This window comes from Ahaetulla prasina, chromosome 3 (genome assembly GCF_028640845.1).
Source record: "Ahaetulla prasina isolate Xishuangbanna chromosome 3, ASM2864084v1, whole genome shotgun sequence".
In the NCBI taxonomy this organism is placed as follows: domain Eukaryota; kingdom Metazoa; phylum Chordata; class Lepidosauria; order Squamata; family Colubridae; genus Ahaetulla; species Ahaetulla prasina.
The window spans coordinates 97,110,812-97,125,036 of NC_080541.1; the positions used below are offsets into that span (position 1 = coordinate 97,110,812).

General features: G+C 36.8%; 1 protein-coding gene across 1 annotated transcript in view; it reads left to right on the top strand.

Moving 5' to 3' along the window:
- Positions 1–14,225, top strand: part of MYO10 (myosin X) — a 157,955-nt gene that overhangs the window by 41,553 nt on the left and 102,177 nt on the right. Inside the window, exon 2 of the mRNA XM_058174767.1 lies at positions 1,772–1,870. Within this exon, the coding sequence (XP_058030750.1) occupies positions 1,772–1,870 (99 nt within the window). The remainder of the gene's footprint in view (positions 1–1,771; positions 1,871–14,225) is intronic.

Genomic DNA, 14,225 nt, shown 5'->3' on the forward strand with positions numbered 1-14,225 from the left:
CCAACTTCGGTCCAGACCGTCCCGGAGCTGAGCGATTTTATCGTATAGATAACCACTAAACTCCTCGGCTCGTCCCTGCAAAGGGTCATCCCGCACCTCCTGATGAAGGAGGGAGCGGGCCACCCGAAACAGGGCGGCCGGGCGGTTATCTGCCGACGCAATGAGGGTGGAGGCGTAAGAACGCCTCGCCTCCCCCATTGCCACTAGGTAGGTCCTAGAATAGGACCTAACTAGTGTCCGATCAGCTTCGGAACGACTGGACCTCCAAGTGCTCTCTAGGCGTCTTCTCCGGCGTTTCATCTCCCTCAGCCCCTCGGAGAACCAAGGTGCTGGACGAGATCTACGCCGGGTCAGAGGCCGCAAAGGCACGACACGGTCCAAGGCCCCAGCCGCGGCCTGTTCCCAGGCCACGACTAGTTCCTCAGTCGTGCCGTGGGCCAGATCCTCAGGAAATGGCCCAAGCTCCGTCAGGAACCTCTCCGGGTCCATCAGGCGCCTGGGACGGAACCAACGTATAGGTTCCGTCTCCCTGCGATGGTGAGTGGCGGTTCGGAAGTCTAGGCGAAGGAGAAAATGATCGGACCATGACATTGGTTCTGTTACTAAATCATCTAATTCCAGATCATTTAACCACTGTCCAGAGATATAAATCAGATCCAGCGTGCCTCCCCCCAAGTGCGTAGGGCCATTGTTTACTCAAATCAAGTCCAAGGCCGTCATGGAAGCCTGGAACTCCCGAGCTGCCGTCGATAACAAGCCAGCTGATGGAAGGTTGAAATCTCCCATGACTACAAGTCTGGGGGTCTCAACCGCCACAGCGGCAAGTACCTCCAACAGCTCAGGCAGGGCTGTGGTCACGCAGCAAGGAGCCAGGTACGCGATCAACAAGCCCAACTGATTCCTATGGCCCCACCGCACATAGAGGGATTCACAGCCGGCAATCTGAGGAACAGTGGCCTCCCTCGGCTCTAGATCTTCCTTAATAACAACCGCCACCCCCCACCCCTACCTTGGGCCCTCGGCTGATGAAAAATCACTTTTAACAATATACTCCTGTAGAAATTTTGTGTAACTATAATAAAAACATGTATTTATGACTTTTAAGTAATCTTTCTGAGGCATTATTATAATTTTTTAGTTTTTCAGTTCTAAGCATCCACTAATAAAGCATTCAAATAATTCAACATATGGCCTTCTTGGGTTTTTTTTACCCCTTTTATTTTTTCTTCCTTTCAGTATAATCTCATTTCAAGACAAATCAGTTAAAAAAATATGGTCTAAAGCTTGATGTATTACTTTATCCCCTCCACCCACCTAAACTTAGTAATGAACAGCAACAAAAAGTGGTGAACCAAATGCTTCATCGGATGGAAAAGATAAAGTTTCCTTTATTCTGTAAAATAATCTTGATGAAGTAGGACATAGTTGTTATGAAGATCTGAGTTTCAAAAGATCCCATACGCTGTACCATAAATACAAACATTACGTGTAATTTTATGTAACTGTAACTTACCTGTGTGACTCAGTGAATAGAATCACATATGTTTGTGGTTTTCTATTTTTTTAAGGTAAAAATCTACCCCATAATCTTTAGGGTTATTAATAGAAACAGGAACATGTACTTTTGGATGGGATTTCGTACCTGTTTTGCTATTTACTAAATGGGATCTGCATATGTCTATTGGGTGTGGTAGATATGATAAATTACTAAGAATATGGTTTTAAAATTAATTATTGATTAATTTTGGTTTTTGTTTTTTCTCCATTTTAGGGAGTACGAGTTTGGTTGCGAGAAAATGGCCAACATTATCCAAGCACTGTACTTTCCTGTGCAGAAGGAGTTGTTGTATTCAAGACTGATTATGGACAGGTAAATGCGTAGCTTCCAAATATGTTTTGTTTGTACTATCCATATCCTTGCAAGTAGGTGAGTTGTTATGAACACTTACAGTTTTTTCAGTCCATAGGCCAATTTGGGGAGCAGTTTTTTCTTATTTGCAATAATTCCCATGAGGTACAGTCATGTCCGAAAGTGTTGGCACCCCAGAAATTTTTCCAGAAAATCAAATATTTCTCACAGAAAAGTATTGCATTAACACATGTTTTGCTATACAAATGTTTATTCTCTTTGTGTGTATTGGAACAAAACAAAAAAGGCAGGAAAAAAAGCAAATTGGACATAATGTCACACAAAGCTCCAAAAATGGGCTGGACAAAATTATTGGCACCCTTTCAAAATTGTGGATAAATAAGATTGTTTCAAGCATGTGATGCTCCTTTAAATTCACCTGGGGCAAGTAACAGATGTGGGCAATATAAAAATCACACCTCAAAGCAGATAAAAAGGAGAGAAGTTCACTTAGTCTTTGCATTGTGTGTGCCACAGTAAGCATGGACAACAGAAAGAGGAGAAAAGAACTGTCTGAGGACTTGAGAACCAAAATTGTGGAAAAATATCAACAATCTCAAGGTTACAAGTCAATCTCCAGAGATCTAGATTTGCCTTTGTCCACAGTCCACGTTATCAAGAAGTTTGCAACCCAAGGCATTGTAGCTAATCTCCCTGGGCGTGGACGGAAGAGAAAAATTGATGAAAGGTTGCAACGCAGGATAGTCCGGATGGTGGATAATTGACCTCACTCGATTCCTAAGAGGTCTGTAAGGGGCGTGTATAAGAGCACCAACGTGCCTACCGTTCCTGTCCCAATGTCCCCTTTGATTGATTATAAGCAGCTCCAAACAAGTTCCAAAGAAATTCAAGCTGTCCTGCAAGCTCAGGGAGCATCAGTGTCAGCGCGAACTATCCGTCGACATGTAAATGAAATGAAACGCTATGGCAGGAGACTCAGGAGGACCCCACTGCTGACACAGAGACATAAAAAAGCAAGACTACAGTTTGCCAAAATGTACTTGCGTAAGCCAAAATCCTTCTGGGAAAATGTCTTGTGGACAGATGAGACCAAGATAGAGCTTTTTGGTAAAGCACATCATTCTACTGTTTACCGAAAACGGAATGAGGCCTACAAAGAAAAGAACTCAGTACCTACAGTGAAATATGGTGGAGGTTCAATGATGTTTTGGAGTTGTTTTGCTGCCTCTGGCACTGGGTGCCTTAACTGTGTGCAAGGCATCATGAAATCTGGGGATTACCAAAGGATTTTGGGCCATACTGTAGAGTCCAGTGTCAGAAAGCTGGGTTTGCGTCCGAGATCTTGGGTCTTCCAGCAGGACAATGACCCCAAACATACATCAAAAAGCATCCAGAAATGGATGGCAACAAAGCGCTGGAGAATTCTGAAGTGACCAGCAATGAGTCCAGATCTAAATCCCATTGAACACCTGTGGAGAGATCTTAAAATTGCTGTTGGGAAAAGGTGCCTTTCCAATAAGAGAGACCTGGAGCAGTTTGCAAAGGAAGAGTGGTCCAAAATTCCGGGTGAGAGGTGTAAGAAGCTTATTGATGGTTATAGGAAGCGACTATTTCAATTATTTTTTTCCAAAGGGTGTGCAACCAAATATTAAGTTAAGGGTGCCAATAATTTTGTCGAGCCCATTATTGGAGTTTTGTGTGACATTATGTCCAATTTGCTTTTTTTCCTGCCTTTTTTGTTTTGTTCCAATACACACAAAGGGAATAAACATGTGTATAGCAAAACATGTGTTAATGCAATACTTTTCTGTGAGAAATACTTGATTTTCTGGAAAAAATTCTGGGGTGCCAACACTTTCGGCCATGACTGTACCTGTTGTTATTTTTTTTTACAAAATAGAAAGGCATCAAGAAACCCTAAAAGGTTTTAAGAAAATCTTCTATGTTTGTATAATCTTTCTAGATTTCCTTCCATCTCTTCAGCTTTTACTACACCCAGTGCAGAGAAATAACCAACCCCTCCTGAGTCATCTCAGTGTATGTCAGTCACTACGCTGGAAATGTCATCTGTCTTTTAAAATGACTAAATGTGCTTATTATACTTTTAAGAGTGTATGCTTATTCAGAGAAAAAGAAGTGAAAATTAATCACTTTCACTGTAAATGGCAGCCAAAGTGGTAGTAAGATTTTATAGCTTATCATACAGTGTAAAATTATAGAATTGGAAAGGATCATTGCATCAATATAGGAATCAAAGTTTAACCATCTTCAACAGATGGCTGATTAGCTGCTACTGGAACTCTTCCAATGAATCGGAGCAGACTTCTCTTCTTCATAATTCGTTCCACTGTCAAACTATTCTAACCATTTGAAAGTTTTTCCTAACATGCAATCAAAACCTTGCATGGAACTTAAGACCATTGTTCGGTGTCTCACAATATTGCCCTGAAAATATAATCTCTCTTTTTGTGAAATATGCATACAATCACAAAAGAATAACCATTTTTTTTCTTGGCTGATTATGATTGTTTCTGTGAATAATGTTTAAAAAGGTTTTCCTTTTTAAAAGATTGAACACTCTACACACAAAAGAATCTCATGATATAATTCCATATTTGTTAGTTTTTACACTAACAGAAGGGGATAAAAATAACTTTTTCCTTTAAATCTAACAAGACTGAACACAAAGGAAAACAGAAGTGTAATGAAAAAAATGAGCAACAGTTTGAATGGGGGGTCCAGTGGATGACCGCAAGCTGATTAGCCTTTATAACATCAAACAAAAGAATGTTTAATTAGAGCACCAGTGGACGAGAGCTTGGCTGTGGGGGAAGGGGTCATGCTAGCTGGCTTCAGTTCCCAATGCTCTAAATAGAAGCAGCTGAGATTTAATATCTTAAAAAATGTAAAATGTGTGCATTTCCCAGTCAAAACCACAGATGGTAAGTATCATGAGCCTTGGCATTCAAAAATCTTCCCTGAATTTGCTTAACAAAGAAATCATTCTTGGAATGGCATTAGGCTAGAAAACAGAATATGATCCAGTATCCTCGGTTTTAAATAATAAGCACCTGTAAATATCTTCTTCATCTTCCATCCCTGCCCAGCTCACATTTTTTTTCTTGATTTTTGAAAGAGACTTTTCCCTCTCCTCCTTGGGAACTTAATTTAAAAAATACTTCCGCAGAACCTGAATGATGTGGTTAGCTTCAAATATATTCCTGTCTACAGGGATTAACTTTGCTTTCTCATTCTCTTTGGGAGTATGTGGGAGGTGACAAGCAAGAAGTAATGGAAGTTTATGACTATCATAGGGTCTCGAGAATCCAGCCTGCATGCCTCAAGAATTCATTTTAGATGGATCTTTAAAGCAGATGGCAGCAATAGACAGCCAGGAGGCCTTGAACTCTTTTGAAGTAGGAGAATTTGAAGCTACTTTGTTGAAATGTGTGGGCAGTCACCTTCAAACTAATGTTTGTGATTCAACTCTTTTTTTTTTTTTTTTGCATTTCTGTTTAAATCTGCTTCTGTAGTTTATGTTCCCCTTTCAGATTGCCAGTTCAAGGATAAGGCAAAACCATGGAGGGAATATTGTTCCAGAAAGGATTGGGGGCTGAAAATTTACCCGAGTATTCCACACTATTTGTTCAGGATTGTTCTCTGAGAAAGCTAGTTGCTGACAAGACTTTTGAGCCCTTATTTACTAAAAGCTGATTTGGTACAGATCACAAATTTTGTGGAGTGTTGAATATAATAGGGCTTCCACTTGCCTATGAACTAATCCAACTCAGGCTTACCAGCCCATATTGGGTTTTACTAAAACCAACAACCCAACCTTAATAGTGAACTACTAAATCCTGTTCAACGCATTTTAGCTGCCAAACCTCACCCCAAGTCTTCTCCTTTCTGGGTTTAAAATGGCTGCATAGCAACTAATACAAAGGTCCCCTGACTTATAGCCTCTCCTTTCCTATGGACATTGGGTTCTAACAGAATCTAAACAATATTCTGTTTACAAATTATTATCAGCAAAGTTTAGCACCAAATTAGTCCAGTTTGCTTGGGTGTCTGCATGAATATAGGAGGAGCCAACAAGGAGCCATGACTGAAACAGGTGCATCATCATAAACAAAAGTGCTCCCTTAGAACCGGCTATAAGTTTTGAACCTCATCTCATACTTGCAGATCTAACTTTAAAATGCTAGGTTTTTACTAAGACGGTTATTTTTCCAAAGGAGAAAAAAGTTTTTCAGTTGCTAAATTTTAATTTAACACATTCATTCTTCTGGTCTACAAATTACTTCACCATGTCTCAGGCTTATTTTGGATACAGGAAGTTGTATCCAAAATAGTTAATAGCACATATAAAACAATAAAACAATAATAAAAATAATAAAATGTGCAATATATACATTGTTAAGGATTGTGATATAATAAAATTATCAGTCCATTCAACTATTAACATGTTTAATAAAGATAGCAACCATCCAATATTAAAATTGCATTAATAAAGTAACTAATACAAGTACAAAGCTTGGTCCTCTTTTGAATACAAAAAGGATAGGAGAAAACAGAACCATGAAAAACACACTCGGCTTCTTGGAGCAGTAGAAATTCCTATATAAAACACGGCAAGAATTGCATGGCATTCAGTTTAGCAAGTATTAATCTTAACTTATTATATCTGAAATGTTAAAATGTGAACACAGTGTTAGAAGACAGTATTGAGTGGATTCATCTGTGTAATTCTTAGGTTTGGTTTTGTTTTGTTTTTCCACACAGGTGTTGTTTAGCTTTTTATTTAAAAACAAAATACACCTCCAGGCAAGTTATCAAAGTTCAAGCATCTGTCTAGTGCCAGGGTGAAAGAGAGCTACTAGCAGATGTTAACTGAGCATTACTTGGAGACCCATATTCACAAAACAATGGCTAAAAACATATGTTACTCATTGTCAAACTGACCAGGTTTTTGTAACTAGCATTATCTTCCAGACTTTGTATGGGTTTTCAAAATAGGTTTTAAAGGATATGAAAAGAATCATTTATTACTTCCCAAATGTTCAGGTCATGACCTCTGAGGGGGTCATTGGGAACTAAAAAGGACAAAGGAATTGGACCCTTAAAGCCTTTCTGATGAGACGTCCCTCATTCTTTAAAAGTCACTTCTTTGAACTAAATTTGATCACTTTTTAAAGGTTGAAGTACTACTATGGATGGCACTGTGTTTGTATTTATTAGATTTCTGTTGTATCCTGTTGATTGTTATATGGTATTAGCAACTTCTCAGATGTTATGTGTACCTTATTATCTCACAACATCTTCTAGAAATGGAATACATTTCTAACTTTTCTATACCTTTATATAAATTATTTGTGTTTTTTCCATTGGGATTCTTTTGCCCTTCTTCTTTAGCAAATGTGATCAAATTAACATAAGCAGACCTGTGAAACCTAGATTTATACCCAAGAACATTAAAATGGAGGCTGGAATATGCAGAGATTACTAAAACTCTCCATTTGCCATTCTTATTTGTTTCATCTGCATTCTGTACATTTAGCTTCGTGATCAGTGAGAAGATACAGCAGTATCCCATTCTTCTTAAAAAGTTGTACTTAAAATGATTAAAACAATCTTGCTCTTGATGATGGAAAGCTATTATACTTAGGTTAATTCAGGGCTTAGCCAATTTAAACATAAACATCTGGGAGTAAGCAATGATGATATCTTTCTTAATGGACTATTTCTGGCTCTGGTAAAGTACTTGGATGATCTATAATGGAATAGTATCTAACAAAATATTAGTTAATGTATGTTATTGTCAAAGGGGTTTACTGAATAGTTCTTTATAGTACTAGTCCTATGGCTATTGAAATTGGTGTGTATGTTAAAGTGCCAGATAAATGATAGTGCCATTGATAAATGGTAAAAGATAAAAAAGATAAAAAATGGTATACGTCAGTGCAATCCTATGATCAGATGTGCTCAGAAAAAACAACTTTTGAGCTTAATAATGATTACTCCACAGAGCAAAGAGGTTAATAGCTTGAATACTTGCTTACTCTTAAATCAAACTGGACTAGCCTTATAATTTTTTTAATCAAATTAAATCTTTATATATTGGACTAACTTTATAAATTCTCAGAAAAGCATCTAAGATTTATTTATACAAATACTTAAAATGCTGATTCTCTATATAGTTCAAATTCCATCTGTTCCTTCCTGTTCTTCTCTTATATTAAAGAAAGAGGATTATTTTTGTTTTATGCAGATATACATAGTTATAGTTTAAAAGGTTAAAATTTTATTTTAAGGCATACTTCAGTTGTTTACACAAACATGTAGTTTGATCGAGTGGTGAAGGCACCAGGCTGGAAACCAGCAGTCTCTGAATTCTAGGCTTCCCTTAGGCATGAAAGCCAGGTAGGTGACTTTGGGCCAGTCACTCTCTCTCAACCCAGGATGTCAGGGTGTCAAAGTGGTTGATCAGTTCCTGTTGCAACCAATGGATCAACATTTGGTTGATCTGAAAAAGGTGGACCCTGCACTTCCAGGGAAAAAGAAACTAGGAAGAAAAAAAATTTACACTCTGCTCCCCATGTGTGCTCTCCATACATTTGTGTCTTGATAGCTGGTATATATTCAGACGCACAAAGCACAAGTAAAAATCTGTAGAGTGATGTTGGGTAAATTGTTCAAAGCTTTGTATGTCTACAGAATTGTAAGACTTTGCTTAGGTACAGCAAAAACACTGTTTCTGATTTGCTTAAGGAAAATGTGTTGCTCAGAAAAAATGCATGCAACTCTTAAGAAAATCAATGACACTGATAACTTGTAGAATAAATTTGAGTTGTTTTTTAATCATGCCATTGCAGGCATTTAATAACTTGTTTTAGAAGTTGATTGTAATCTATGGAACAGAATTTTGAGACAGAATACTTGAGATTGCGATGGCAGAAATTAGTTGTACCGCTGTTGAAAATGTGGCAGCGGTGGTAATGTTGCTTTATTTGATTTTTGTCTGATTTTACTCTGTAGCACTATTCCCTCCTATGGAGAAACCAGACAAAAATAGAAGCAAAAGAGATCTGAGAAATAAAACAGAAAGCATCTCTGTGTTTGGAAGACTCATCTTTTTTGTGAACCGCAAAATAAATATTCTAAATCAACAAACTCAGTGAAGTGTTACTTGAGGGGGAAAAGGCATGAAAACTAGATTTAGAATGACCTGCTAAACTCCTGGCTGCATAAAGTACACAATATTATCCTGGAGGAGAACATGATTGGCTGGCAAGAAACCTGATCTAAAACATATCTGCCAAGAGCTCTTAATGCATTCCAAAATTTTGTTGCATTTGTTTTGTTTTGTTGTTTTCTTCTCTACTTGTTTTCTTTCCTCATCGTCTGATACACACACACACACACACACATCGCGGCTTCTTCCTCACTAGTCTTAAGTCCAGTCTATTTTCTTGCTTTCCTTCATTTGTGTAGGGACTTTTTCCTGCTCAATCCCCCCATGGCATTGGCAGTCCAATCAATCACTGTCAGACAAATTGTATGTACTACTCATGAATTTCTTAGCTCTGTTTAGTAATTTTATTTAGTGCGTGGATGTCATAGGTATGTAGCATAAGTAACTGCACTAGCATAGGTAAATAAAAAATTATACAAAGTGTAAATACGTATGATTATAAAATGATGCACTCAATGGAAAATATTTTCTTATGTAATAGTACAAATATTTCCTAATATTACAACAACCGTTAGAATAAATAAGAAACGTTTTCAAGCTTCATAAAATTCTTGCAAAGAGAGGCATTTTTAAGAGCCTTTTGAAACTTTAAGACATGGAACTCCAGATATAATTCAAAGGCAGGCTGATAGCAAGTAGGAGCATGAGGGAAAACTCTAAAACATGAGGTAGAAAAAACTAAGTGGCCTTGATTAGATGAGCAAGCTTATTACAGTAGTAATTGTAGAATGTGCAAAATTTATTTCTGTGACACTAGCATTTGTTTATGGAAGAAATAATTTACCAATAGAGGAGAATATTTGTAGCTCAGGGCTGAAATGAGGGACCTGTGGTGCTCTCGGAGCTTGGCTGTTTTCTTGCAGATGTTTCATTACCCAAACTAGGATTTAGAAGTAATTTGCAATTAGTCACTAAAAATAAATTTATTATTTCCAATGTTAGTATTGGAATATGCAGTAGTATGTTCTTCAAATGAAGATCTCCAGCTTTCATTGTTTTTACTATTTAATAATTGCATCAAGAAAACACACACACTGCTGTTTTGTATTTGTAAGATAGATGATAGGTAGACAGACAGGCAGATGACAGACAGACAGAATTTCATTCTGTTTGTGTACATTTTTCATCTAGTTATATGTGAAACCTAAATATATATCAGGGAACCTTTGTCCCAGTCCCTTTCTCTTGACATAATCATTTGTTCTAGTGTTCTAATCACCAATGTCTCTACATGCTGGAAAAGTATCTAGTTCACAATGGAATAAGAGCAAATGGTGACAATGATAGTTGTTAAGTGAATTTTAATTTATAATTGGAGTCACATTTCATTATTACCAATTTAAGAAACATGTAAAACTTGCAATTTGTATCAGCGTCAAAATAATCCCACCTAAAGAGTACAAATAATATTTCCTTTTGCTATTTTGCAGTATGTCTGTTTCTGCCTTTGGGAACAAGCTAAGTGAATTCTCTAGAATTGCAACAAGTCTTTAGTTTAATCAGTAATTCATACTTCAGTAAAAACAAACAAGCCAACTCAAAAACCATTTGATTTTCAAAATTTACTGTTGCTCTAATACCTTTTTAGATCTCCATTCACTGTGATTTCTGTAAAAGCACAGTCATAACAACTCTTGCCTTGTAAGGCAAAGGATGTTGGTTTTTTATTGATATTTTTTCTTTGGGACATATGCTTCTTCCTGTCTTTTTTAAAACGAATAAATAAAAATGATTTTTAATGTTTTGGTCTGGCTTTGAAGTAACAATCTTCACCTTTGAATTATATTGATTGTGATATCACGAAGATCATGTTAAAGATGAATCAACAGCCCATAGGGGAAAAAAATGCAGTTATTAAGAATATTTAAACAACAACAAAAGCATTTTGTTATGCCTACATACGTGTGCATATTAATGCTTAGAATTATAATTTGTTTCTCAGAAATGATGCTGAATTTATCTCTGTGTTCAGACTTTCTTCTCAACATGAAAAGGAATGGCAGAGAGGGACTTGGAGTTGTCCCTTCATCTCAGATCTTGTTTGAAGATCACTTTTATTTTGCATAGCTGATCTATATCCTCTGATCAGTTTGGAACTCAGTCGTATGTAATATACATATAATGGAAGTTTGAAATATTTCCCAATGCACCATGTTCTGCGTAGTTATTATTGCTAAAAAGATAGGGGGCAATAGGAAAACAACAGGCTTAGGCAGCAAGGCACCTTTGTTTTGTTGCCCACATACCGTGTTTCCCTGAAAATAAGACTGGGTCTTATATTAATTTTTGTTCCAAAAGACTCATTAGAGCTTATTTTCTGGTTAGGTCTTATTTTTTTTTTGGTGTGTGTGGGGGAATACAGTACTAAATGCATCCATCTGGTTGACAATCTTAACTGGGGCTTATTTTGGGGGTAGGGCTTATATTACGAGCATCCTGGAAAATCATGCTAAAACTTACTTTCCAGTTGGGTCTTATTTTCGGGGAAACAGGGTATGTATGATACAGTTAAGAATAAACCTGCTTTCAGTCTAAGCAGTCTGTGCTTGAATAGGCATCCTGTGATAGCATAAGTGTGCTGCAAATGGATAACTTGAATGATAGCAACTTCAACAGACAGTAGTCTACTCAAAGACACCCTTAAGGATCACACATTAACAAATGTGTTATATGTTGTTATTTGATCATTTGAAATGAAGAAACTTAGGGCCTCTGTGGCTCAGACTGGTAAGACAGTCTGTTATTAACAGCAGCTGCTTGCAATTACTGCAGGTTCAAGCCCCACCAGGCCCAAGGTTGACTCAGCCTTCCATCCTTTATAAGGTAGGTAAAATGAGGACCCAGATTGTTAGGGGCAATAAGTTGACTTTGTATATAATATACAAATGGATGAAGACTATTGCTTGACATAGTGTAAGCCGCCCTGAATCTTCGGAGGAGGGCGGGATATAAATGCAAATAAAATTAAAATAAAATAAAATAAATAAAATAAATAGATGTAAGCTGCGGAAGAACTATCCAAGTTTTGTTTTTTTTGTTTACTGATGAATGAAATTTCCTTTGCTTAAAATATTTCATTCTGAGGTCTTGGCTTGATTATAACACTAGTATAAAGTAAAGTAGTGCTGTAAATAAGATAGAATAGAGGAATATAAAATGGAACATAAGTATTATAGTAATTGAAACTGAATACACAAGGAAATTGAAGACAACTGCCCCCCACCCCCAGGCTAAAATAAAAGGGATGGGGAAAATAAGGTTGAAAGAAAAAAGCTGTTCTGGTTAAAAGCGTAAGATTAATCCTTCTGATTTTATAAAATACACTCTGATCTAGAATCTTAAAAAGAATAAATAATGTCTCAATATTTTCTCTCTCTCACTGGAACCTGTTATCACAGCTGGGCTAAAAGGATTTCTCAAGGTTAAATAAACCTTGGACGTCTGTTATGTTAAAATCCTCTCACAATGTTTTTCTCTGGTTTTGTTTGTAGTATTTGGTTGGTTGGCTGCTCCAAATATTGTGTGTCTGTGAGTTTCTGTGAATATACACACAACACTAAATCGTTAAAGAAAACTTAAATTGCTGGAAAGTTAAGGAATATTCATACATTAAGAGAAAGATTTCATTTATGTGTAAAGCTTTGTGATGCATGTGAGAGAAAACAATTACAGTAATGTTTTCTTGGGGCCTATTCTGATGTAACTTCAAACTGAAATCTAATGTTTTTTATTAAACCACCAGGAAGCCTATGTTTTACATGACATTTTCTGAATCTACATTTCAATTCACTTTTGCTGTTAACTACAACTTATTGTTTATTCCTAGCAAGTAGAGTGTAGTTTGAATTTGACCACTGATGAGGAGCATGAACAAGGACTCGATACTAACTTACACCTAAGTGTTAACTAAAATTTTCATTTTGTTTTGTATAAACCAGAAAGCAAATGTGTTTGTGAATGAAGTAAGGAGCAGTGTTTCAAATTGTGCCCCTTGAGGATTTATTAGTATAATCCAGGATCATGTAACATATTTTTTGCAATTCCCCCAAATCCTCAAAATTGTACTAGGGACATTTGATGAAAAGCTATATATTAGCAGTAATGCAATTACAACTAATTTATGATCAAAAAAATAAATTGATGTGGTAAGCTTGCAGTTTGCTTAACCCACCAATTATCAATGAAAGAAAAAGATCAGAATCTCTGAAAACAAGAAACATGACCTGAAAATTCTAAGTTTGCTCTTTCTATTGATATCATCTCATCCATTGTCTCTGTAGCTTTTGATAATGGTGTGGGATTAAAAAGTAACCTTATTGGCTACAAAAAGATTCCACACCCTTGGCAAAATGCCAAATTAAGGATCTGAACAAGCCTTGATTTTAATCTTAAAGAATTGTCTCCTTCTCCATGCTCATTGATAGTGCGTTCCCCTTTAATAAAAGTTTTATGGGAGTTGCTTATAGAGGAATCAGAATAAATTAATGTTGTAATAATGATAAATCAGATATGTCTTGTAAGTGGTATTGCAGGTTTGACAAGAAATATGAATATGAGAAAGGTTTTCCAATTTTATTGGTTCAGTTCTGTATTTAATGTCTTGTTATATACATTTTTTTTTAAAAAAATTGCTCTGGCATCAGGTGTAAGGGATGGAATTTTGTAAAATTTTGGAAACTATATAGTAATGGCAGTAAAGTTATGTTGATTAGAGCAGGGGTGAAATTTAAAATTTCTCCTGTGCATTGCTTGGAGAGTCCAAGCATGGATTCAAATTGTCTGATTGGCCAGAGACTGAATTGGAAAATCTTTGGCCACACCTCTTCCTGCCGGCCAAGCCTCAGTTTTTTCAACTCAGTTGACCTAGAGAGACACAAATGAGTTTGCTCTTACTAGTTACTATTGAAACGCTTGCATTGGCTCATTTTTTGTGGAAATAGAGTTTCAGGAGCTCGTTGGAGGGCTGCGGGGAGCATGCCTTGGTGTAGGCGGTGCAAGCGGCCATGCGATCAAGACATCGCAATCGGGAGGATCGATCCGACAAAGTCAGTGGCCGGCCATTTTGTTTGTTTGTTTGTTTGTTTGTTTGTTTATTTATTTATT